The sequence below is a fragment of the Symphodus melops genome (genome assembly GCF_947650265.1).
Source record: "Symphodus melops genome assembly, chromosome: 12".
In the NCBI taxonomy this organism is placed as follows: Eukaryota; Metazoa; Chordata; class Actinopteri; order Labriformes; family Labridae; genus Symphodus; species Symphodus melops.
This window is the reverse complement of record NC_136702.1, coordinates 1,183,419-1,209,863: the sequence shown is the minus strand read 5'-3', so window position 1 is coordinate 1,209,863 and position 26,445 is coordinate 1,183,419. Positions and strand designations below refer to the sequence as shown.

Here is a 26,445-nt window from a genome sequence, read left to right as displayed (position 1 = left end):
GGGGGGAGTTATAGATTTTAAAGAGATAATCCCGTTAGACAGCTTTTCGTACCGACTTCAAATTTCTTCCAGCGGTTCACTAGTTTGTAGTTTTGCTCCTCCGTGCTTCCAAGACGATTCACTAAAGTAGGACCGCGTCAGTAACGAGTGGGCAGACACGACTGTCGTGTCCACGTGGTCGTGTGTCATGTGTGTGCGTCGACTCAAACAGTGGCATATTTTATCATATCAAAAATTGTACCCAAACCATTGCCAATTAATTTAATCAAACGCGATGTCTTCGGTGTTACTGACTGAATTCTGCCTCGTTTCTGTTTCTCTTACGTGTTCTGCTTTCAAGAAAAAATTAATTTCACAGACTGAAACACGAGTGCAAAAAAAGGCACCAAAGTTTCCTAAATTACAACCGAATGTAACTGAATTCAAAAGCAGTTATGTAATTTTACATAACGTGCCACCAGGGGGCGATGTATTACATCTTACATCTTTACAGCAACTGTGTCAAACTGCATGATTGTACAGCAGCTCGTAGGCCGACAATCAGCCGGCTGTGTTCAAATAGGAAAACCAATGAGGACCGCGCGGCCTCGTGGACGTGTCAAGTCGACTCTCTTCTTCAGTGTGTAACAGGAAGTTCTCTCAGACCTCCTCAGGAAGTCCATCCCGGCAGAGAGAGGGGACTCGAACCTCTTCTGGACAAGTATTGATGAGTACAAAAAGCACTTTTAAGGTCCTCAGTTGGTTTTCCTGTTTGAACATTTCTCGGAGATTCAGCAGCCACATTGGAAGGGTGGTTGAGCGTTGGATCATTAACACTGCTGTATTCAACATGCTCACATGTAAAGTTGCCCCATGGCGTGCTAAAATCAATCAGCCTTCAAATTAAATTGCAATCCTGGAAAGTCTTCTGCATGCACTTCCTGTCCTGCAACTTGTAGCCAAAGATCGTGACCATTTTTAAACCCACAGATTTATTAAAAGTTATTCCCTCCTCTTCAAGCGCTGCCTTTTATCAGTTTAGTCTCATTTCATGTTGAAGCCTTTCTGCGAGCGCGTGCTCTAAACGCCGCCTCGCCTCGCCCCCTGCAGAGCTCACACGTCCGTTTTATTTCCCCGTCAGTTCGCTCGCTCTCCTCCTGATTTGTGTGAGTCTGCGTTTTCTAATCTTCACGTGTTTGAAGTGTCGGCTGGGTCCTCTGAATCTCAAGTCGTTTTTATTTTTATTTTTCGTACAAAGTGGAAGTAGCCACCTCTTTTTTCCCTTCTCTAGTGGTCTGTAAATAATGCTGCAAACTGCCTGGTTTCTTAAAAAGGAAAAAAAACAACGAAACCCTTGAGAGGATATCTTAAAAAAAAAACAAACCCTAAAAAGACAGGATGACATTTAGTCTTTGACATTTATCCTCACGTGATGGGAGAAAAGTGAGTTTCATTTGTTTACATTCTGTTTACAATGGCACAGGTTTAATTTGTAAGAACATGTATGTAGGTATAAACAATATTTGCATATTTATTGCCTAAGGTTTAATGACATGATGTGTATTGTGTTTTCACATTTGGAATATAATGTTACAGTCGTCACCTGTATTACTATCTGGATGATTTTTTGGTAAAGTAGTTGCTCATTTTTATGACTACTAAGTGACTGTTTTCTGTGCCTTTTTATGGTTAGAACGCATGGTTAACTATTTATTACGATTTGGAGTCACTGAGATGTGTATTTTTGTATTCTGAATAAATAAATGGTTCAAGCTTTTTTGTTGTACATTTTGAAGGTGCCTTAAAACAGGCTACCGATTCATATCTCTCTTCTTCAATAAAACCAAATACATATGCAGTGTGTGCTGTCTCGTGCTGCTTTTGTTTCACTCTCGGGAGAAGGTTCAGCCAGAGACACAACAGACTTTTAGTTTGGGCTCTATTTTAAGTTTCAAGAACTAAAAGTTGAAAAGCTACACTGGGACTTAAAGGTCACATGATCTCCTCCTCCTCTTCAGGTGAAATCAGTGTCCTCGCTCCTCTTCATCATGTGTGTGAAGTGTGTTGTTGTAAATCCACTCTGATCCTGTATTTGATCATGTCTATAAACCCCTCTATTTCAGCCCTGCTCAGAACAGGCTGTTTCTGTGTCTGTAGCTTTAAATATGTAAATGAGCTGTGTCTGACCACGCCCCCTCTCTGGAAGGGCTCGGGTGTACTCGCTGCTTTCTGGCTCCATGTCCTATTGTTTACGGTGAGAAGGCAGACTCAGAGGGCAGAACAAACACCTAGCTGTGGGAGTGTCACCCACCTGGGGGAGGGGCTACTGCCCTTTGTGATGTCATAAAGGGAACATCTCCAAACGACCTGTTTGAGCACACATTTCCGGAGGCAAAGATGGAGAGGATGGACTTTTCTCATCATTGGGGGGTTTGTAGACACACTTAGAGTTAGAGGAACATGGAGAAGAGGAATTTACAGAATACGTGACCTTTAAACACGGACACAGTGGACGCCAACATGACAATAAGAGAAGTGAAGACAACTGTGATGGTAAGGAAATGAAAGTTACAGTTGGTTAATTTGGGCTAATAACCCTTTAAGTTCTCTGAGTCAAAAAGGAAGCAACAGCTATTATACGAGAGAGAGGGGGTTGAGGTGCCACAGATCACATTTTAACCCAGCCCGGCCTATTCAAGGACCCCGCCCGTGGGGCGCACACACAACAACCCCCAGACTACTGGCACCCCAGGCACTATTTATTTTCCATTACTCGTTACTTTTTCCTTATAGAACAATGTCAAAAAACCTTTTTAATCTCTCCAGATTTAATTCTCTATTATAAAACTGAAATTATGTTAACTTTGTGAAATCTATTTGTGAGTTTTCTTGCAGCTGATAAGAGAGATTGAATCAAGTGTTGGAAATGATCTTCAGGTTTTAATGGTATTCTACAACGTGATTTTTAACGAGATGATAGGCTAGAGAATTCAGTACTGGGTATCACCGTCTCTTCCTATAGAGTTTCAAGATTCTCTGACAATCATTCAACATCACATCATCATATTAATTAAAAATGTTTATCTGTACTTACTCTCCTGATTGAAGTAAACACGTTATTCACTTTCACTTGAGGTGATTTATAGACCAGGGATTTTACTTCTACTTACATTTTAATCACATCAGCTGAACTTTTACTTGAGTACAATATTCTTCTACTTTTGCCATTCCTGCTGACACATACACAAAATCAAAGGGTTTTAATAACACATAAATAACGAAATAGTTCATCAATCAAAACAACACTTAATCCCTGACTGAGACACATAGCAGCTCCAGCTCCTGAAGTCTCTGTCCTGCTAAATTTAAACATACAGCTGTAAACAAAAGCCCTTATAATCCAAGACATCTGAGAAGAAAAGCTTTTCTTTTCTAGAAGTTCGATTGTTCTGTTTTCAACATGGACAGTGCGACACACAGCGATTCCTCGGAATTCGATTGATGATGTCTCAAACACCCTTGTTTTCATGGGAAGAACTGAAACACAGGAAATGGGGAGTTCGTTTCATTTTTGAGAGTCTATCTAATCGGCCACAAGATTTTATAAGCCTTGTAAATTCCAGTTACCATAATTTATGTCGGTCTACTTTGTTTGCTTAAAACAGGTTTGGAACAATTTAAAACATTATCACAGGTGCATAACACAAAATCAAACAAATCAAATTGTTGCTCTGTTCAAATTCTTTATTGTCTTGATTTTGCTTAAAGTACAAAACAAAAGCTTTGGAATTACTACAAAATAAAAATGTTTTGGTCTTTACATTCAATAAGATATTAAACGTTCTGGTTCTGTCCACAATGTCACACACTCATTCCCGAGTCGAACATGACGTACACTAATGGAGAGACGTCAGAGTCTGGGAGCGGCCCATGAAAGGCGCTCCTGAGCTGGTTGGAAGGGGGGGAGGAGGATGCCTTGCTCAAGGGCACCCTGGCAGTGCCCAGGAAGTGGACTGGCACCTCTCCAGCTACCTGAACAACTTCCAGATGTTTTTTGGATCTGCGACCCTCCGGATCCCAACCCAAGTCCCTATGGACTGAGCTGCTGCCGTCCTCTATACTAAAGGGTTATATTAATGCTTATTAAGGCATATTGACTAAATCTTGTGTGGATTGACACCTTTAGGAACTCCAGACTCTAGAACCGCCTCAACCGGACTGGAAGAGTCGTTCAAAAGGGAAGATTCGTTCTCGGACTTCTCATCAAACACAGCAACTAACCGTCATCGCTGCTGGAGTCCGACACCGAGCTGGGAGGTAAAAACGTCTCTATAAAGGGGAATAAATGTGTTCGAAACACACTGAGAATGACAACATATTGACAGCTGTTTGTCTTTGAATCTAGCTCAGTGTGTTAGCTTGTCAGCTAAGATGCTAGCTCAATGTGTTAGCTTGTCGGCTAAGATGCTAGCTCACGACAATACGGTGACGTCACAGATCGTGCAGACCGCGGCCTGGTTCCGCTGCTGTGACTGACTGACAACATATCTAACGATTGTTGTTTTTGTTGTTGTTTTTCAGACGTGTTGTGAAATGAGATGTTTTTTTAATGCAGCTAACAGTCGCTGTGTGTCGGTTTAACTGCATTGAGTGTGAACAGTCGTGAATCAACATCAGCAGCATCCAGTCTGTGGCCTGTCTCTGCTGCAGGGTACCAGCCCCCCCCATAGGCTCTGCATCTCACAGCTAAGGTTGTCTGCTTTTTGGTGCATTTCAAATGCACATCTCGAGGATTAGCCTGGAGCTGCAACATATCACATGACGTTGTCAATAGCAACAAGGACGGTTCTGATACTGATTCAGGGTGTCTTTGTTTTGCATGCAGTTCAGTGCTCATTTCTTGGGATGCAACGACTCACGATACGATTCACGATACGAATCTCTCTCGATGTATTTGACAGAATGAGACTGCAGACAGATGATGAGTGAAACAGAGTCCTTTAGGAGCTGCTAACCTGCTCGTCAGTGTGGTTTGGCCTTTAAATGGTTTTATTTCTCTTCCCATTAAATGCTGCATCATGTTGTTTGTGTTGTTCCTCGTCTTCTTGTCATATTGTCACACAGTTTTTGTCTCGTCTGTTGTCGTCTCACCTCTTCTCATTTTCTGTCTCGAAGCCAAAATGCTTCCACATCTCAGATTTAAAAGACGTTGGTGCGTCCTCGATTCCTCTACCAGATTATTGAGATTCATCTCTGCATTAAATAGAAGATATCGGACGTTGAAGCGATGCATGCACGTTCTCTCTCACATCCATCTGTACAACCTAAAGGTGCTATCTGTGTGCAAAGGATTGTGGGTCAGATTATCCTGGAAGCGTGCTGCAAAAAGCAACCAGATGTGAAAGGACACCTCAGAGCATCATGGTGGTCCTCCTGATCCAGATCACAGACCAGCGTCTGGTCTTTCTGTGCTTCGTCCTCTACCCGGTCTCTGTCCATCTGTCCCTCCAGAAACCTGCGCTGCTGCTCAGAAATGTTCCCACATCGACTCCCACCTCGGCTCGATTTCAGTCTACACGCTCTCTGCCCTTGTTTCCTCTTCCTGTGCCCTCCAACATGATCGCTAACTCTCCTCAGAGTCCTGACTGCATCTCGCCGTGGCTCCAAACGGAGCCTGATCAACAGACTCCACCTACACGTCGTCCCCTGTGCTCACGGGTTCATGCATGATTTTAACGATCCGTTGCTCGCCCACAGACTCGGGACGCGAGGAGGGGGCTGCGAGCCGAGCCGCCTCAAACGTTCGCTCGGATTTGTTTTTAAAGCGTGCAGCTTGGACCCGCCTCTCGTCATCATTTGCTTTCTGCTTTGAAAAACTAAAAACTCAAACATGCTCAGAGTTTGTTTTTTTTTCATCCCGTATCTTTTTTTAACCTCAGCCTCACGCTGCAGCTGAATCCGTTCAGCCGGCGTGACACATCCCCGGGCTTAAAGAGGAGATAAGAGTCATCATTGTGCCGGCTTTACTTGTGATTGCGTCGGGTTGCACACGGCATACTTGCGGTCAGCAGCGATGGCTGGCTGTGTTGTTTTTGTAGCCCATCAGAGCGCCCATGAGAAGCTCGGCGGTCCTGGTTCTGCATGCAGTCGACCCCGTGTCGGTCTCAGGATGCAGGCTGATCAATAGGGACCGCCTGCCTGCCCGGGTCTAGACTCAACTCGCCGCTTTGGACGGCACCTCAAAGGAGAGGCTTGGATTTCTTGGGAAACTTTTCCCTCCTGTACACTGTAAATATTTTGCCTCCTTTAGCCGCTCTCTCATGTGTTTCCCCGGCTCAGCGCACACACCCCTGTTCTCCCGTTTGATCGCTGATGCAGGGCCCTGACTGTTTAGAGAATATCAAAGACGCTCGGCCTTACTGTAGCTTATCCTCACCGAGCAGGACGAGTCGAGGCCCTCTGTAGAGATCCTGACTCATGTTAGTTTCACACGGCTTTGAAGGAGACCTCGGTCAGCCGTGCAATCAGAGAAATGTCGAGCATAAAAAACAAAACGTTCAGTGTTGAGAAATTCACATTCCCCTTCTCTGAATAATTGAATATGACAGGTACGGTAACATAATCCCTTTGTTGCTTGTAAACTATTGACTGCTCCTTATTTTGGTATGTTGGTGTGCATCGGTAAACAAACAGATTTTTTTTTTGTTGCTAATAGCGGTGACACTTTCATGCGGTTGGTGTTGAACAGTAAAGGTCACACGTTGAACACGCTAACTCTTTGTTTCACTGTGTGAGTCACAGGCTGAAGTCTCCGCTGTGGGTCGACTGCAACAATGAGATATTTTTGGTCCCTCTGGTTGACTTTGTGCCTCGTCACTAACGCTGTCATCTCCTCGCCCCGGCGCTTTTCTTTTTCTCACAGGTGAGCGGCCGGTCAACCGCCTTCTGCTGCGATGGACGCGTGTGCACGTGTCAGAGGAGTCCCGTTAAGGACCCGGGCCTCCGTTCGGAAAGAGGTCAGTCTTCTTCTTCTTCACTTTAAAATGCTCGCAGCACAAAGAGTCACATTGTCACGATCACTGTTATGGTAACATCCGATAACCGACATCGCACCAAAGAAGAAGACCATTTAAAGTTACATGTGTCATACTTAACATGCAAACATTTCACACATCAGATAGCAGGTCAGGTTTAGCAGTGAGGTCAGGTAGACGAAGCGTGACGCCTGAGAGAAGACGTGTTTTTGTGTTTGCAGTTTTCTGCGTAATTCAAATAAGTGCTTTAACCCCAAACGTGTTAAATGTTGTGACCGTACATCAACATGATATTAAAATGTTTAAATAGCCCTTTAAAAACAGTGTGTGTGTGTGTGTGTGTGTTTGCAGACGGTGCGTGACACCGGGGCGCAGTGTGTGAAGAGCCTGTTCAGGAACAGGAAGGAGCTGTGCAGCGTCGGCCTGGAGCTGCCGACCAGAGACGCCACGAGGCTGACCGAGGTTTGTCACGTTCCAAACAGCCGAGCTAACACGTGCTAGCGTCACACCCCGTTGGATACTTCAATTCACATACTGACTCTTATTGTCTCCTGTGTTTCAGATTCACTTTGTGTGTCTGCCCGGTCAATGTGAAGGAGAAGATGTCACACAGATGGTACGTTTCAGTGATCAGGCGCTCGTGATCAAATTTAACGCCGTATTTTTGGGATTATCGGACGACACAAAAATGCTTTTCAGCGTTAGGTTTTGTAGTTTCCTGTTTGACGTTCTGTTGTGTCTCGCTCGTCCCCCAGGCTCTGTCGTCTCTCCCAGCAGGACTGTGCGAGCTGCTCAGGTCGCTCCACGTTCACGGCCTGAAGAACGACGAGGTCCTGCTGCTCAAAGACTCCCGCCGGCTGGCAGACTACAAGGACGCCGGCTCACAGGTACGTGACAGACGACTGCACGTTGAAGGAATTTGGCAGGTTGATTAAAAGTAGAAGCAGAAATGAGAGAAAAGGTGAAGGTGAGTTATTTTCTTACATAAAAATATATGCATTGTTATTTCCATGTTTTGAAACCGAGTGTAGAAAGCAGATCCAAGCTTTTCTGTACACTTAAGATATTTCCAAATCTTAGTTTAGTCAGTTTGCAGAGTGCAAAGAAGTTTAAACTTTTTCACCGCTGCAGAAAAACTTTATTTGTCAGCGAAGGCGATTTGTGACAACGTCTTCAATTGTGTTGTTTTTTTTATGATGTCTGTACTTTGAATATTGAGGTTGCAGAACATATTCACAGGATATATTGAAGGTTTATTGCATATATATGAGTCACAGTTTGTCATTGGAGTCGGCTCGTCCTTCTGCACAGATTAATCTCTTTTGGAGCAATAACACACATTAGTATCAGTTAATTGATGATGCAAGCTTTCATAAAGCAGCAGGCAGAATGACTCCGGTTCTGTGAGAACCGTCTGTGCTCAGATAACAGGAAGTATACATGTGTGAGATGCAGGCAAGGCCATACAGAGGAACTGATGCCAAATGACGGTCTAAGTTTTAGCCGCACAAAATATCTCGATGCCAAGCTCTCGTGTTTTTGAAGATAACACGATTGTCCTTCCTGCTCCTGTTTGCTGTGTTCGGGTTCACACGGGGCCCGGCGTGCGCTCGTCCGCTCTCACACAGTGAGACCGTCCACACAGAGTGATTCTCTGTTCTTCACATGCAACAGATTGATTTGCAATCAGAGTTTAGACAGAACAAAACATTGCCCGCCCTCCTCCTCCTCCTCCTCTTCCTCCCTCCGGTCAGATTAGGATAAGGAGATTCCTGTGTGATTTAGTCTTTTACATGATCAGCTTGTTTAGTTTCCGAGTGAATGCAGCTCATGAATGCTTCGACACGTCTGACCTTCTGATCTGGTTAAAGATGTGAGCTGTAATTTATTTTCCTTATGTCCTTAAATAAGTTGGACCACACTTAACTTCAAGTACTTCTCTTTCCCATCCCTTTTTTTCTTTTCTCTTCCCCTTCATCACCTCCTCCTCCTCCTCCTTCAGTGTTGGTTAAAGGCTGTTTGCGTGCTGAGGCATAATCCCAGCACCAGTGTCTACCCTCAGGCCAGTGTAGCATCTTTGGTGGGCTTGCTGGGATGCTACATGGCAGGCGTCCGCTATGCTCTGGAGCTTCAGGCTCTTCAGAGGGGCACAGCTGAGCCCGGTCAGCCTGAGGAGGACGACACCAACCAGTCGGTGTCATCCATCGAGGACGACTTTGTCACAGCCCTGGAGCATCTGGAGGAGGATGACACTGGAGACAATCCCTCCAGTAGGTTTAACATTTAATGCTAAGTGGCATGTAGTAGCCTCTGGTCTGTTTTGTGGATTTTAATGTGATTCCGTCATCGGGATAAAAGCTAAAATGGAAACCTTTATTTTGCCCTTTAAGATACTTCCAGGTTAAGATAGACTTTTTTTCTCTGATGTGTTGTCTAGACAATTAATCCGCTTTTGTTTATAAACTTTTTAGGTTTTTTTTGTGCTAATATTTACCCTTTTACCCCTCTTGTATTTAATCCGCTGTCTCCCTTCTCTTCTTCCACGTCTGCAGCTTCCTTTTGCCATTTTAAAAAGCGCGATGTTGCATCACAGACGGTCCCCGCCCACAAGAGGAAAAAGGAATTATCAGGCTCCCGCATTATCATCGGGTCTTCTTCAAAGAAGAATTCCGCCAAACTAAAGTCGTGTCCCGAAGTGTCTGTGACAGTCCAGAGGTCAACATCCGGCATGGAGTCCCAGTGGACTTACTGCAGTCCTGGAGCTCGTCTCCCGTCGCCCTCGGTTCATGTCAGTGAATCAGAGGACTCAGATTGCTCCAGCCCAAGCCCAATCATTTTCCTAGATGAGGTGGGGTACCAGAAAAGCCTGCTGGCAAAGCTGGACATCCCCCAAGTGCCAGGGGGGCCCAGAGAGCGAGTGGAGGACTCAGACTCAGAGGTCAGTGAATTCTTTGACAGCTTTGACCAGTTTGATGACCTGGAGGAAGTGAGCTCCGAGAGCTGCACCCTCACACTGCCTCTGGAAGGCATCAGCGCCCCAACGACGCAGAAGAAATCTGATTCCAGCTCCGGTGGGTCAGCGTGTAAATATATCTCCCGAGGCTGCTCAACCAAAGGTATGAACCCTCACCGCTTTGACCAGCGCTCTCTCCCGGCCAACGTCAAAAAACCTACTCCTCTGAAACCAGGCTCTCCTTACTCGCCTCACTCTGAGGTGCCCGACTCCCCCCGACCGATGCAGACACCTTCCGACGAGAATGGCGGTCCACTCTTCAGCCCTGTCAGCTCCTCGGCCTTCAGCCCTTTGGTGGACTCCGGTGGACCTCTGGAATACTTCTGGAAGGCAGATGAGGATGGTCGGGACAGCTCGGAGCTACGTAAACCCCAGGGTCTCTGCTCGCTGTATAAGACCTACTCAGACTTTGCCAACAGTCTGTCCAAAGAAATTCTTGGATCTGTGTGTGGCTACCAGTCTGCTGTTGACATCAGTGACAACAAAAACCTCAGCTGTGTCTGCCACAAGGAATTCACGAACCCTTCTGGCTACGTGATGAAACTCTCAGAAATACAAGAAACTGTCACAGTGGCCAAGCTGCAAAAGAAGCCCCAGTCTTTGAAAGATGGTATTCAAAGGTTTGCAACTGACCTGGTGGAAATAAGCTTAGGGAGCGCCTTGAGAGATATTCAGAAAGGTGTTTCCTCTTGCACCACCACCTTGTGTCACCTTGCTGCCAGGCTCACGTCCTCCGTGTTTCAAATGGCCTTCCACGAGATAGGCATGCGCCGCGCTTACGTGTTGAAAGAGCGTGCTATCAACGGATTAGCCGGTTTTCTGGTTGGCGAGGCTGTGACTGGGGCGCTGAAGGAGTTCTTGACCGTGAAAAAGCAGATTTTCCACAACACGGTGACACGTTTCGCTGCTGATCTGGCTGAAGAGCTGGTGTTTGAAGGCATCATGGAGGTGTGTCAGTTCTCCCATCCTTCGACCCCTCGCACCCCAAGTGATTGGTCCTTTGGCCAGGGGCAAGAGGACGAGGAAGAGGAGGAGGAGGTTGTTTCCTCATACGCCTCTGATTTGTCAGAATCTGTAATCCAGGAGGCCTTCATAGAGCTCTCTCAAGCTGATGTTGCCTTCACTAGCCAAGCAGCTATTAGTGTGTCTCTGGACAATGTCTGTTACGTCAGTGCAGAGAACAACAGCACTCTCACTAGTAGTACCTTCACTAACCAGCAGGTGTTGAGTTCTAGCTCTGCAGGAACCTCGGGAGAGGATGCTACATGCACAGTGAAGAAAGCCCTGTTCACTGTGTCAGGCATGGCCAGCTGTATTCCTGTGCCTCAGGCAGGCCAAGCCCTCAACCACATCCAGGACTCTGAGGAGACCTGTCAGTATACGTCCAGCTTGGGTGATGCCCAACAGCCGAGCCACATAAGGGTCCCTGTGTCTTCCTCTGACACAGCTACGTCCACCCAAACTAACCTTTACAGTCATGGAACTCAAACCCCCACTCCTGGAGGGGAACCCTCCCAAGGAAAGTCCAACTTCCAAAACTTCTCTGGCAACATGGTGGATATGATAGTGACTGAGGCCTGTGAGCTGATAACTTCCTCTAAGATGAAAAGAAGTTTCGGTGAATGTGCAGATTTTTTCACAAAGACAATCGGAACCCGACGGGACTCCGCCTCGAAACGGGAAAACATGAGTGATGAGGAGCCAGATTCCCCTCCACAGCAGGGAGTTGCAGTGGAAGGTTTTAGATATGACTGCAGAGATTCCGGGAATGTTCGGAAAGGAGTGCCGGTTAAGCAGGCAGCAGACCTAAGTGTTCCTCACATTTCCTGTCAGACAGGCTGTCAAAGTCAGGGGAGCGCTAGCTGCAAGTATAACCCCAGAAGCAGAGGTGTGGCTGAAGACCATCCTGTGCTGATGGATACTCTGGATGTGCCGGGTACAGACACAATGGGACAAAGGAGGATATCTGTTCCTGTGGATGACTCAGCTCCCAGCTCCGGTCAAAAATCCGGTGGGACTCCCGGCCCTCCTCCTTCAACCCCTCAGCAACCCAGTGAGGTGTCAAAGGAAAAACAGATAAAACAGTTCTCTAAGAAGCTAAAAACTAAGCTGGCTAAGGAATTTTCCCCTGCTACTCCACCGCCCACTCCTCACCAGCAGCCGGAGCCGGACCCTGGCCCAAAAGACATCACCCCGGAGGCGGACAAGCATGAGTTCATGCTCAAACTGATGAGGTCTCTCTCTGAGGAGGCAGATGGAAATGAGGACGAAGAGGAGGAAGAAGGGGCCGAAGAGGCTGGCGTCGGCAGCTCTGACAGACGTTTGGATACGGGGCGTGGCCGTCATGAACCGAAGCAGTCGGCTCGCAGAATGTCCAACAAGGAAGCTCTTCACTACGCCGAGCGATTGGCTTGTCACATTGTCTCTATGGCAACAGAGATGGACAACCTGGGAGGGGTAGAGGTGGAAGGAGAAACGGTTAAGGGCGGCGAGAGGAGGAGGGACAGCGTGGCTCAGTTCTCAGAGCAGACCCTGAACACCTTGTGGGTGTATGCCGGGGAGGTAGCAGGAGAGGTCATCAGTGACGTGAAGAGGATGGTGAGCTCTGCACAGCAGTGTCCATATCACAGAACTCTCAGGAGACACAGCTCTGACAGATCTAACTCTGAATGTTCCCATCACCAACTCTGCCATCTTTCTCCAGCCAGTACTGACCAGAACGTAAACTCGAAGGTCGGAAGGCTGGCCGAGCAATGGTCTAATGACTTGATAGCCTCCGTCTTCAGGTCTCCCCCGTCCACGTCCACGTCCACCACGATTTCCAGCTCCAGCTCGGGCATGTCCTCCGAGTATCCCAGCTGTGAGAGTGTGACTGACGAATATGCCGGCTACCTCATCAGGGTGCTGAAAAAGGAGGGAGGCAGTCGGGAGCTGGTCCTTGATCAGTATGCAAGTCGCTTGGCATACCGTTCCATCAAACTTGGCTTGGCTCATGCAAGTCGCAAGGTCAAGCACAGATCTTCTACCCACCGCCTTCACTCCTCCCACTCCCTGCCAGATGAATGGAAGACGTCGAGCAGTGAGCCCTCGTTGCCCAAGGACAGGGTTGAGTCAGCCGTTCGACCCTCGGGCGGGGATGCTCTGTGTAGTTGCAGGAACCCTGAAGAGAAGAGTCCGACGGAGTACACCGATCTGGTCAACTTCGCAGAGTCGCTAGCGTACAACATCACGTGTGACGTCACGCACAAGCTGCATCGTTCCTCTGCACGACTGCCAAAGTCTTTCACGGACTCCTGTCTTTATAAGAAATCCAAACTCGAAGACATGGCAGAGGATCTCATCAGGAACTCCTTCTCCTGTCCCCTGTTGTCCAAGGAGGGTAAAAGCACGCATTATCATAGCACGGGAAGCCTGTATGATGGAGGCTACAAGGGTCGGGTGATGCAGGTTATTGAGCATTATGCCAGGAAAATAGTGGATGACACTCTGCAGATGAGCATGGCCTCGGTTGGATGTTCATCCCGAGAGAACCCGATGACCCAAGGACATGACAGACACTCTCACACACAGAGGTTGTCTGAGGGCCCGTCTCTGGGGCAAGCCCAGGTGGAAAGGACGTGTCGGTACTGTCAGATCCACGAGTGCCTGTACTGCACCAAACCTTGCCGGCACCACCAGCACCAGCAGCAGTCGGTGTTGCAGATGAGGAAAAGGGGGTCAGAACTCGAGGCGAGGGCTGAGCGTCACTCCGGCCTGGAGATTCCCAAGATCCACATCGACCTGGACCACAGGGCGGCATTCGCAGAAGGGATGGTGTCCATGGCAATGGAGACGGCAAAACGCGAGCTTAGCAACACCAGCCTTAATGCGGACAGTGGCATCGGCCATGATGGAGCCAGCTTTGCTGAGAGCCTGACTGCTGAGATCATGACATCAGCCCTGTCCAATGTCTGCCAGACTGCCAACAACAGGTACGCTCATCAATCTGTACACAAGCGCTACTTTACCGTTTAAGTCCTGAGTTTACTCGGCTTTACACTGATTGTATCGGTGCATCTACAAAAATAACGTCTCTACCTCCATGTCTCTGTGCGTTTAGCTGTCCAGGCAGGGAAGCCACTGAGTCGTCCGTGTCCCAGCAGCTGAGTGTCGGAGACGACAGTCTGGGCAGCTGGTCCAACCTGAGCTTTGAGGATGAGCACCTGGACGACAACAGCAGCTTCCTCCACCTCAGTGACAGGTAAAGAACCACCTGCCGTCTCATACGTTACAGTCCAAATATGCACAGATATTTAGAGCACTTCACTTCCTGATGAAGTCATGTGAGACTCCGTGTCCACCAAACGTTTTTAATGAAGGGGGAGCGTTCTCAGCACCAGGCTTCATTAAACGTGTAATGTTCATTCACTGCTGCAGATATCAGAAAGACCTGTTGGGACTCTCTAAGCTGTCCTTGGTTCTTTAGACAAAGCTGGACTGTATCAGGTCCGACTGACGTCAGGAACAGTGAATCACAACGTTACACATTTAATGAACTAATTACAGAAATTCCACCACAGTCTCCTGGAATTTTTGCTGCTCGTCGATCGCATCTTGTACCCCGCAGCCTCCCGGCTCCGTGTCTGGATCAGGTATCTTAAAAAAAAAAACAGAACACAACAGTGAAAAGTAACGGAGCGGTGTTGGTCATACAGCGGGCGTTGCCATGGTTACGGGACGGACGTGCAGCACTCTTCTTCTCGGCGCTCTTTTCTGCCTGGAAAAAAAACGCTGGGTGGACACGAGGTCTAAGGGAACTGTTTTACTGATAACGCCAATATCAACTTTGTTCTTTTTCAATTTATGACATTACTATTGATCGGCAAAGTTAAATTTCAGGGTATTTTTTTATTTTATTTTTCCTGGTAGCTTCGGTCCTTTTACTAAAAGGACTGAGGATCAGGTTTTAGGGAGGTTTTATGACGTTTCCTGCTGTTTTACCACAAACTCTGACCTCCTTTTCCACAGCTGAACATTCCTTAATATATACAAAAGATCCACAACAAAATACTCTGGCAAGCCAGCAAAGAACATAATGATGCCATTATTAATTAGCTATAAACGGGGTGGCGTGGTTGAGCCCTGATGGGAGGTTTCCAAAGGTCAGCACAGGTCACGGTGTGTGGTTTGGGTTTGGGTCATTTCAGCTTTACTGCCAGAATGCAATTGGTGTTGCATTATATGTGGGTATGTTGTCAAAGGTTTGATGCAGCCAAGTTTGTGAAATAAGTGAGTCCACATAAAGACGATGTAGTCGTTGTGACAGAGCTGGCCCCGTCTCCACGGATGGATATCGGATCGCTATGTTTGTATACGTCTGGAAATGAAAGAGGGTGGGAGCACGTTTTTTTTTTTTTTTTTTTTTTTTTTGAGTCTGGCGGTCCTGTCCTCTCGGAGACATGGTCTCATACACGTCTCCGCTGCCTGGGAATCAGGTTGTTGACATTTCTGGAAATTTCTGTTATCTCTATGGAAGCGAAAACTGACGACATTTGAAATTCTTTCCCAAGGTAGTGAGAGAACACAGTGTGTTAGCAGCTAGTTATTTTAGCCACGAGGGCCAAGTGAATGTATCATAATATTTTCTAAAGGTGTGTCTTTGACGGCTCTCTGCAGGAACAAAGTCCGCCATGTGTAATTCATTAGACTGCCTTAAGAAAAAACGTCTCGGCTATGCGGATGGCGGGGGGGGGGGAAGAATCACCTTCAGGGTTTGTTAGCACACGGAGCATGATGATGGAGCGAATGAACAAGTCCTCACCAGGTGTCAGGCAGAAAGCTGCAGATTAAAGGAGGTATTTTTAGATATTAGAAACAGTTCTTCCCAACACGCCACAGTGTGCAGGTCCCAGCCAGCAGGCTAATTATTGACTAATTACACAGAGAGAGAGAGAGAGAGTGTGTGTTGTGCTGCTGTTTCCAGCTGGTTGTCCTGCTGGAACCCGCAGCATTAGCAGGGATTACGTGAGGACAAGCAGCGTAATGATCTCACATTACGCGGCTTTAGCCAGACATTGTCTCTATCAACAAATTAGAAGTGAATCAGTGGGATTTAAGGAGGAATAATGTGCATCCGCCTCTGTTTTGAACGTCACCTGGCATTTAAAGGATTATTCCCAACGCCAGAATTGGTCATCAATCTGAGTCATGTTTGTTTAAGCTTCGTGATAGATAAGGTCATTACAGCAAGTGGGAAGAAAGTGTTTATTACGTCCACAGCTCAGCTCTCCACTGCAGGAAGTTCAGAAGTTAGAGAGGAAGGAATGAGATGAGAATGTCTCTGAACACGTGTGGGTTCAAATCTTTGATCTTTGATTGAGAGGATTTCATAAGGTGATCAAGTTTAAAGCTGTAAAATATACGATTGGGAACTCATCTTATTAAAGTTTTAATACTCGGGACAAATGAGCTTAAAAGACAGAAATATGTTATGAACATTTATGTCCTTAATTGATTTTATGGTCATAGGTTTGAAGTTTCAGCAGCGATGTGTTGCTCCACGCCGTTAGCTGCGGTGTGACGGTGGTTGCGTTACCTGCCTCTCTCTCTCCAGCAGCAATGGGAACAGCAGTAGCTGGAGCAGTCTGGGCCTGGAGGGGGAGGCGTGTGAGGAGCGCATGTCCTTCTCTCCCTCGGACAGGTTGGTCTGCGGCTAACCGTCTGCGACACGTGGCGGGGGGGGCGGTTCACTTAGAATGAGACAAAGGGAACAGAAAGCGTGCCGCTGATCCCTGAGAGGAAAATCTCACAAAACTGCAACAAGAGCACTTTTATTTTTTTTAATAAATCACATTAATTTGATTTACAGGATTGCAGAATGGCAGACTGATTTATTCTTTGTCTCATACTAGGAACCACCCACCCCTTGCATGACCACACAGAAGCTGTAAATATGCTAAGGCTTAGCATGGCGTTAGCTTAGCATGGTGTCTTTCGTGGCTTTGCTTTTAGTGCATGTCCCTCTAGCTCATCTTAGCGTTCCTTCATGTCCGTGGTTGTCGTCCTTGCTTTAACGCCGTTGAACAGTTGGGGGCGGCAGAAGCTTCAGTCGACAGGGACTTGGGGTTGGGGACCGGAGGGTCGCCGGTTCAAGTCCCCGTGCATAAATGGACGTTGGTCTGGTATCTGGAGCCAGGTGCCAGGGCCCGACTTCCTGAGCACTGCCGACCCCCAACAGCACTCTGACATCTCTCCATTAATGCATGTGCACACGTCCCGTTTGTGTGTGTGTGTGTGTGTGTGTGTGTGTGTGTGTGTTTTAGTTCCATGTGTGAGAAGCATGTCTCTCTATAACAAACAGAATTTCCCTCAGGGATGAATACCATTAAACCGACCTGTAGGTTAATCAGCACCTTCAGCCATTGATGAGCTTGAAGTCCGTCCTGCAGCCTGTAGCAGTGCAGCACGATGAAGACGCAGTTTAACCCACGACGCACATGAAGCCAATCGTTGACATTGACCGGCGTCTTTTAAATAAAAAAAAAAACAATCTGTCACATTCACAAGTCGTCCTCGCCCATGTTTCCTGAGTCGAACTTTCCATCGGAGTTCAGCTGTCATTGACAAACAGTTCTCAGATGTCCCGAGCTCACCACAGACATGTGAACGCACCAACAATGCATCCAAAGCTTCTCAACAACTTGATCAGTGATGACAAAAAAAAAAATAAAAACAATCGAGGTGGCAAAACGTTCCCGCTGGAAGGGAAAGTTTTAACACGTTGGCGTTTCGAGTCGTCTTGAATTAACTCAAACCAGCGCGTTCAGAGACGGTGCAAAACTGTGACATCTCACTCGATTTAAAAAAAAAAAAAGTTGAATAATGAAGACGAGTATTAGACCCGAGCCGTCTCTGTGACTTAAGATGACGGGCAGTCAGCCATTCAAGTTCAAGTGCAACACAAAGAAAACAGAGAGGGAGGACAGGAGAGGCTGTAATCAGACGCCAGGGATCAAACAAATCGTGACAAAAAGACCGAAACAGAAAAACAAAGGAAGAAGCAAAATGGCGACATTTATACGATTTAATCCAAAAAGTCAAAAAATCTCTGAATCATCCGCTGACTATAAAAATAATTGAGCGGAGAGCTGAATGAATTATTGTTGCAGCTCTACAAGCAATGTTTCTTTTTCTTATTATTATTTATTTATTTATTTTTTGACAAAAAAAACACGACCACCCAAACAGAACAAAGCAAACAACATAAAATAAATTTAATTATTTGTATCCCTAAAGTTACTGTTTTTTTTAAAGAATTAATTAATTAACACATTTTTATTATATATTCATATCATGGAGATGTTGATGTGACACTGAGTCACAAAGTCTTGCATGATAAACGAATGTCTTTTACGAGCATCACAGGTTGTAATACCAGCACTGACCAATAGGTGGCAGGTGTCTCATAGATTCACTTACTCCAGGAAGGGTGTCCCATACTGTGTGCAGTATGCAGCCACACACTCAGTTGTTGTAGCCTACGGTTAGGCACAGACCGGCACAGGATACACAGAGCTCAAAGAGGAAGAGCGGGAGTGTCGCCATGACGACGCCGAGCATCGTCACGCAGGAAGGAAACAGACCTTCACAAACAGACTGCGTCTTACTATCCGGATGTTACGCGACGCGTCGCCCGCTGCAGAGAACGCCTCCTAGTTCCCGTTTGCGTGATTTAAAGTTTGCTGCCACCATCATTGTTTTTTCTGATCTTCATCTCGGTCACCGGCGCTTCAACGCGGTCAGTGTCGCTTTACGATCACGATGTTTTAAAAAAAAAAAAAAAAAAAAAAAAAAGGCCTGGTCATGTGTCTTGATGAGCTGCAGAGTTTTGAGACTCTCTCGCTGTGTCAACAAGGCGGAGATTAACCATCTTATAAAAACTCCAGAAATGACTGTTTACCGTGTCAACACAGCACACAGCAAATATTTGAACGATTGTCAGAATGGATGTGGAGGAGATTTTCCCCGGTTGGCTCTTAGTCACCTCGTCTTTACGGACAATAGACAGTGAGGCAGGAAAGTCAAAGTACTGGAAGAATGAAAGAAACGCTGACTGGAAAAGTTCCCTCACTGTGTCGGATCTCAGAAGAATAATCGAAGGTTGTGTTGCATCGTTCACACGAGGGGAAGTAGCTTAAAGTGACCTGAAGAAACGAGGAAAGAAAAGACTGCGATAACGCCACGCTGCCAAATCAAAACCAAACCAAACAGGCAGCAACGAGCCAGAACAGAAAGATGCTAAACGGGCGCCGGTAGCGTAGCGGGTAGGTACGGAGGCTCGAGGTGCTCGGAGCCTCAAAATGAATCTTCAAATAAACTAATAACGTGTGTCAGAGATGTCAAAGAATCACAAGACCTAAAATCTGTTCAGGTTGAAGCTGAGTAAATATGTCGTCGGTTAGCCGCCATCTTATCTATGTGACAGCTAATCTTAATCTCTCAGAGGCTGTGAAGGATTATAAAACAAAAAGAGAATTTGAAAAGGTGAAAAAAAAAAAATCTCTCTCTGTAGTAAAGAGCGTCCAAACACAGGATTCATCGTGAACACGAGATCTGTGCATGTTCTACTTTTTTGGAAGCATCTGGTTCAAACTGGAGTTTTTTAAACTTTAGCATCTGAAATGTAGCTAGCAGCTAGCTGTCTCTCCCTCCTCTCCTCTAACCTGTGTCATGTTTCTCCTCCCACAGCGACAACACAGAAGACAAGGAGGCGGAGGTCAAAGAGGAATCCAGCGGTAAGGACATTTCACTTAAGCTGCAGCCCGTCGTAATTCTAGGTTTTATAATCCAATAAAATCTTTCGTGAACAAGACTTTTCCTGAAAATGTCAATTTTGGCAAAACAGAAACAAAAAAACCCCACAAATTTAGAGTTTTAACATTTCACATTTTTGGACAGCGGGGAGATTAGAGGAGACAGAAAAAGGCCCCTCTCGTGATTTGAGGTCTCTCTCTGTCTTTTGTTTGTGGAGATTCAGAACGGTTGGGGGGGTCCGACAGTCCCGGACTAGAGGGGATATACTGTATATGCACGACAGTCAGTTTTTACCCCCCCTGTCGTACATGTAGACATGGACGAGGAAGGAGGAGGCCCCCGATCAGTCCTCACGTAGCATAGCTCGTTAGCTCGTTTTACAAAGCGGAGCACATTGATAACTATCCACACCTGTGACTGTCAACACAAAGCGCCTCTCCTCTGTTTGTCCACCTTCAACGGCAGGAGCGTGCAGCCAGTGGAGACTGAATGCACAGAGCAAAGGGAGCGTGCACCATGTGACGAGATATCCACAGCGTGCATGCTGTTCAAACACGGCGTCTGTTTGAAGACGCAGTGATTTATAAAGTGCATCGTTGGGATGTATTCACATGCAAACAAAAGTTAACAACATTAACTAAGTGGTGACTATTTCAGCTGATTCTTCCAATGACAGGGCGCCATATAAATGTGCAACGACAGTTTTAGAGATTTATTCTAAATCCTGCAGAGTCAAGGATTCAGAAGGTCAAGTCAAGGACGAGAGACGCAAAGATGCTTCACCTTGAATGATCCTTGTGTGTGTGTGTGTGTGTGTGTGTGTTTGTGTGCTGCAGGGACTCTGTGTGTGGACCAGACCCAGGTGCACACTCCCAGGACGGCCCTGCTCATAATGAACTCGGATTTCCTGGGACCTCGACACGTGACCCTTGACCCCCAGCTCAGGAGCATGCTGCAGTGGGTGGCAGCCTCCATAGCTGACATCCCCCTGATCCAGCTGAGCCCTGAGAGAGAGCTGCAGCAGGTGATTGTCTGCACACACACACACACACACACACACACACACACACACACACACACTCACTAATTACCCCTACAGCAGACACACAATGTCGTGTTTACGATTAAACACACGTTCATTCCTGATGTCTTCATGAAAGAAGTCTTTCTTTCTGCGCTTGTTGACGCTGGTTTTAAAGGATCGTGATCTTGCATCGCGGTCTCCTGGTTTCCACTACAGCTCACTTTGCTGTGGAGACAAAATAATTATCTTATGCAATGATTAAGAAAAAATAAAAATGTAGTCACTGTCATATTTTACAGTTCTCAAACATACCTCTGAATCTCCCGTCAGATGAACTCGAGTCACCCTGCAGCAAAACCTCGTCTCATGTTTCATCACTTCTGTTCACCGTTGATTCGACTATTTTTATCTACCCGTTTTTAAAGGAGCAGTCTGTAGCTCCGCCCCCTAGTGTTTAAAATGAGTACTGCAGTCTAAACTCTAATCATCACAGAGAGCTGTCTCCCCCCCTCCTCTCACACAGCTCTGCATGTGGTGGACACTGTAGCTTCAGTGTTTAGCCAGCTCTGCATGTGGTGGACACTGTAGCTTCAGTGTTTAGCCAGCTCTGCATGTGGTGGACACTGTAGCTTCAGTGTTTAGCCAGCTCTGCATGTGGTGGACACTGTAGCTTCAGTGTTTAGCCAGCTCTGCATGTGGTGGACACTGTAGCTTCAGTGTTTAGCCAGCTCTGCATGTGGTGGACGCTGTAGCTTCAGTGTTTAGCCAGCTCTGCATGTGGTGGACACTGTAGCTTCAGTGTTTAGCCAGCTCTGCATGGGTCTGTAAAGCTTTCTGCGTTCTAACCTCTCTCCATGTTTCATCTCCAACATTGATCCTAGTTTGAGCAGCTTTCTGCTGCTGGAGCTTATTAGAAACATGCAGAGGCTTTTTAGCTCGGGTACAATCACTTCTATCTGAAGCAGTTCCACTGCCCGCTTCCATCGCTGCAACACCTGTTCACCTGATAACTGCTCTCATATCTGGCAAACCCAGGGGCGTCCAAAACCCTCAGTCCTGTCTTGGTAGCGAAACACTTCAATGACTTTCTGACCTGATGAACGTTTGCCTCTTTCAGCTGCCGGCGGTCATCCAGAGGCTTCGGGAGAGGAAGTGGAGGGTGGGCGAGCTGCTGCACACGCTGCTGCGTTACAGCGAGGACGGTCAGACGCACAGTCAACCCAGGGAGGAGGCGCTGCAGGCGGGCAGAGATCCTCACCGCACCCCCCTCTTCCAGTGGCTCCTGGAGCACATCTAGGACCCTTCCTCGCCTCCTTCTCTCCTCAGTGTCCAACAGGGCTTCGCAAAACTCCACAGCCTCTAGGGGGCGCCATCTTAAAATCATCTCGCTCTGATGAATGTGGGCAGTGTGCTTTGCATTGCATGCTGTGACCGAGACTACTTCTGTTTTTGTTTTTTTTGTTTTTTTTCCACCTTCTCGTTTTGTTGTTGCAGTTTCCATAATTAATCAGGATGATGTCATTGGTGTTGATTTAGTGAGCTGTCACTCCCCGCCCACCTCGCTCCTCTGATCCGCCGGCCTCACACCTTGCCGCCGTTGAGCTCGAGCTCCAGAAAGTAAGGAAGAGATGATACAGAGAGGGAGAAAGAGATCCACACCCCATCCGTTCCAGACAGACAGAGACGCAGTGAGTCGAACGAGGGCGAGCGAGCGAGAGAGAGAGAGAGAGAGAGAGAGAGAATGTGTTTTCTGTTAGGGAATCCCCATCGCCGTGCTGGGCGGGTGATGTCATAATAAACCCACAGCTCACCTCTGCGGTGTCGTTTGCACATGTTCAGAGACCAACTGTGCGCACACATCAGCCGACCACACCCTGGCGTTATCAGAGGGGATCCAAGAGACGCCATAACATCCTCCCATCGTGTTTCATAACTGTATTAACACCCTGAGAAGGACGGCGAGGTTCCAGGGAAGCTTCCTCTGGAGCGCTGAAGGGAGTTATCGGACCCGACAATGTGCTGCCATACAGATACAGAGAAAATATTGTTGAAGTTGACAACCAGTATCCTCAGTATATCCTCAGTAAATTGCTGTCGTTTTGCATTGATGATCAAAAAAAGAAGAAGTCCTTATTTTGGCTTTAAAATGAAATCTAGCGCTTCATGATGTTGCCTCCTACCAGTGTCGGTATTCCTGTTTAACTCCTCGGTATCATATTTAAAATGGGTGATGTTTACTCGGTGTTAAAACAAAAAAGAGAGAGAGAGAGAAAAAGTTTTTTTGTTTTGTTTTTTGAAGGTCGAGTTTGTTTAATCAAACGTGAAATGCTGCTCGGAAGCTGCGAAAGAAAAGCCATGAAGTTGGTTCAACGTTGCCAAATGTAGCCGAAACAAGGTGGCTGTGCATCATGACCCCTCGGGGGGGGGGGGGGGGGTCATCGCTCGTCAGCGGTCCGAGGTCCTGGGGAAGATCCAGTGACGCAGACGGTCGGATCTTGCAGTAATTAAAGACACCGCTCCAGTCTGCACCTCCAGAACCACAAACCAAACCGTCAGGGACTCACACATTCTGTCGGACACCCACGCTCCTCAGTCACCTTGTGGAAGGAAGAGCTCCACAATACCACAGCTTACACACACACACACACACACACACACACACACACGTTACTCACCAGCCCCCTGTGTGTGTGTGTCTACGCTCACAGCACTACCAGCGACTCGCTGAGAAGCACTTTTTCTGATTTATCTGAGGAGAGACGGGCATTTCCAGCCGTGAATTTCCTCCCAGCGTGCACGTCAGTTAACGTACGTGCACGTTAACCCCTCACACACACACACACACACACACACACACACACACACTCCTCCCTGAAGACACACCATTGGGATGCATTTTCGGTGTTTCTCTTTATTGATTTGTGAAGCGAGGGACCTTCAGGATGACGCGGTGCTGCGAGCTGCTCAGACTTCTGTGAGTTCAGAACACTGCGTCACATCTCGTATTATAATCTATTATCACGTGTTGGTGGTGGTGTTCACCTGCATGGCTTCATCTTCTTCTTAATGTGTCGGCCTTCACTAACTGACCCTTCACCTGCAGCTCCACCCTTCTTTCTTTTCAGAGGTCTGTGTTGGAACATTTCTCCCTCACTGACCAATCAAAAATCAGGAAAGGATGGCACACAAGTCTTGAACTTTTAATTGACAGACTGAAGCTGGAAAATTATTTTTAAAAAGATTTTTGCGTTATAGAAATGAAAATATTGTGTTCAGAGACTCAAAACCTGCAAAGTGTGATTTTTCAAATTTGCCTGATTTAAAAAAATCTTGACGGACATACGTAACCAGAAGTGGGCGGAGTTTAGTGAAGGGTCAGTTAACCTTGCAGTCGGGCACGGCTTCTCAGTGTCACTGCGAGCGAGCGTCTGCAGGCTGCCAAACAGTCACCATTATATCCTGTATGATTTGTTTACACGCGAAAATATAAATATATCAGAAAATCCACTATTTTTAAAAAAAGTTAATCCCACTGTTCAGTGTGATAGCAGGAAGCAGCCGGTGAAGTATTAAGAGGGCACATGAGAGGAATGTATTCACAGTCGGACGTTAACGTAGGAACGCGGTTTTCTTTCTTCCTGTATCTACTTTACATTCCCCGTGCACCCTCAATAACCTATAGTGCTTTATCGTTGTGTTTGTGAAGCTGGGGAAAAAAAAAAAAAGAAAAAAAAAACCTCGATGTAGAAGCCGAGACTGTAAATCAGATTTTTTTTCTCCGGTGTGTTTTTTTTCTGCCTCTCACAGGACGATTGAAGAAAATGAAGAGATGTACCTCACTCCCTCTAACCTCTGTGTTTCTCCTGCTTTCATTGTTCAGTCCTGCCAAATAAAGATATTTAATAAGTTATGTAAGTTATATAACAGTGAGTTCTCCCTCGTGGCGTTGCCCAGTAGTTCACACATCTGAAGTTTCTTTCTGTTACCGCTCGGTGTGACAATAAAGCTTTTTCAATGTGCTCTTATTTCTCGTCTCATCGTGTGTTTCATTGTTACAGCTGCAGCAGGTGTTCGAACTTCACACTGTGAATATTAATGGACGAGGAGCTGGAGCTGAGGCCACGCCCACCTGTCAATCAGCTCAGCTACACGCCTTGTTGTGAATAACTCTGATCCTTCATCCAATCAAAACTGCTGAGTCATCAAAACATTCCCCCCCCCGTACAGTGTGTGTGGATGGAGACATGAGCTAATCACACCTATTTGGTTTTTTGAAGCAGGCTGTAAACATGTAAACAGGCTGTTTGAATGGGTGTGTATGTGACTTCCTGTGCTGCTGCAGCCAGCCTCTAGTGGACACTCCAGGAACTGCAGGATGTCACACTTCAGCATCGGCTTCGGAGGTTATCCCTCCGCCCCGGCTTGTCTTCCTGGAACTAAGACGTCGCCATTTTAACGACTTTTTTCCAGCTCTTTGAAGCAGCTCAGGGATTCGTCTCTGATTCACTTTAATGACAGGTCTGCCTCTTTGTGCTGCTTACAGAGTGTCAATACACAGTGTGTGAAGTGTCCCTGTGATTACAGCCTGCCAGTGATTTCTCCAAACACGTTAAAAAGCCCTCTCTCTCTCTCTCTCTCTCTCTGCAGAAGTGGCTCCTCCTCCTAACTGTTACCTGTGCTGCAGGTGCCAAATGAAAAAAAAAAGATGTGTTGCTATAAAATCTGGTTTCAATAACAGTCGGTGGTTGTGCATGGATACAGCTGCACAAAACAGCCTTTGTTGCTGCGTGATTAGAGCCACACATGCACAAATGTATAATTAGGTAACGCTCGCTGCAGTACCTGTCAGCGTTCGGCTCTCTGATGGAGCATGAATGGCGATGTCTGTCTGACGCTGAGGGAGAAGAGAGGAGGTGGGGATGCTTAATTGCAGGCTGAGTAGTGATACAGGAGGCGAGGAATGTGTCTGACAAGCACATCTCTGATCTTTTGAGCGGCGGGAAGCCCGCTGACAGACAACAAGCCAGCCATACATGGACATGGAGGCCTGGAAGTTTGTGGGTGACCTGACTGAGTGAAGTCATTTCCAGCAGGCTTCAAATTAGACGCTGTGCTTGCAGGGGGAAGTTTGGAGTTTCAGATCTCTCGAAAAGGAAAAATTACAACTCCTATACGTGTGACTCCCGGTTCCTAAGAAGCCAAACAAATCTTTGCCTCATCCTGAGAGTGTGTGTTCGACAAAGTTGATTTTAAATTCCTTAATTGTATGCCGGGTTAAAGGTGTCAAATCACTTTGATTAGAATGTCTTGTAAAAATCCTCCCCCGTCTTCTTGCCTCTGTGGTTGCAGATTTTTATCGGTGCATGTCATGAAAGTTGTGAGACAGAATAACCACGGTCAAGAGGTTTAGCACCAGGCCAACTATTCACTTCAGAGTGCATCGATAGAGGCCTGAGGCGGCCGCAGGCAGCACAATGCGAATCGGGCCCCGTCCAGGACGATGCAGTTAGTAAGACATGACCACAGAAACCCTAATCGAAGATTGCAGCAGCTTCGCCCGAAGTGGAGCCACAGGAATGTCACTGCAGTTTACAGGGAAATCA

General features: G+C 46.8%; 2 protein-coding genes across 6 annotated transcripts in view; both read left to right on the top strand.

Moving 5' to 3' along the window:
• Positions 1–1,362, top strand: part of dgkh (diacylglycerol kinase, eta) — a 20,263-nt gene extending 18,901 nt beyond the window's left edge. For both annotated transcript variants that reach the window (XM_079357567.1, XM_079357568.1), the window contains exon 25: positions 1–1,362. This exon is cut by the window's left edge and continues 2,269 nt beyond it. The gene's annotated coding sequence lies outside the window, so the exon portion shown is untranslated.
• Positions 1,363–3,860: 2,498 nt separating this feature from the next.
• On the top strand, positions 3,861–24,100 carry akap11 (A kinase (PRKA) anchor protein 11). 4 transcript variants are annotated; one of them, XM_079357219.1, is made up of 12 exons: positions 3,861–4,296; positions 6,902–6,995; positions 7,365–7,475; positions 7,576–7,629; positions 7,769–7,900; positions 9,016–9,283; positions 9,566–13,997; positions 14,126–14,266; positions 16,622–16,705; positions 19,753–19,799; positions 20,655–20,842; positions 21,960–24,100. In XM_079357219.1, exons 2-12 carry the CDS (start codon positions 6,933–6,935, stop codon positions 22,137–22,139), a joined length of 5,700 nt encoding a protein of 1,899 aa, XP_079213345.1. In that variant the 5' UTR covers positions 3,861–4,296; positions 6,902–6,932; the 3' UTR covers positions 22,140–24,100. The 4 variants fall into 4 exon arrangements, with proteins under 4 accessions (XP_079213345.1, XP_079213343.1, XP_079213346.1 ...); XM_079357217.1 differs by having other exon boundaries at positions 16,619–16,705; XM_079357218.1 differs by lacking the exon at positions 3,861–4,296 and adding an exon at positions 4,844–5,000 and having other exon boundaries at positions 16,619–16,705.
• Positions 24,101–26,445: the final 2,345 nt, after the last annotated feature.

Excerpts from the sequence above, each read along its gene's own strand:
- akap11 (XM_079357217.1), top strand. The coding sequence starts at position 6,933 with ATGGACGCGTGTGCACGTGTCAGAGGAGTCCCGTTAAGGACCCGGGCC. Across the intron at positions 14,267-16,618 it reads TTCCTCCACCTCAGTGACAG|CAGCAATGGGAACAGCAGTA; the intron begins GTAAAGAACCAC and ends CTCTCTCTCCAG. Across the intron at positions 20,843-21,959 it reads CTGAGAGAGAGCTGCAGCAG|CTGCCGGCGGTCATCCAGAG; the intron begins GTGATTGTCTGC and ends TGCCTCTTTCAG.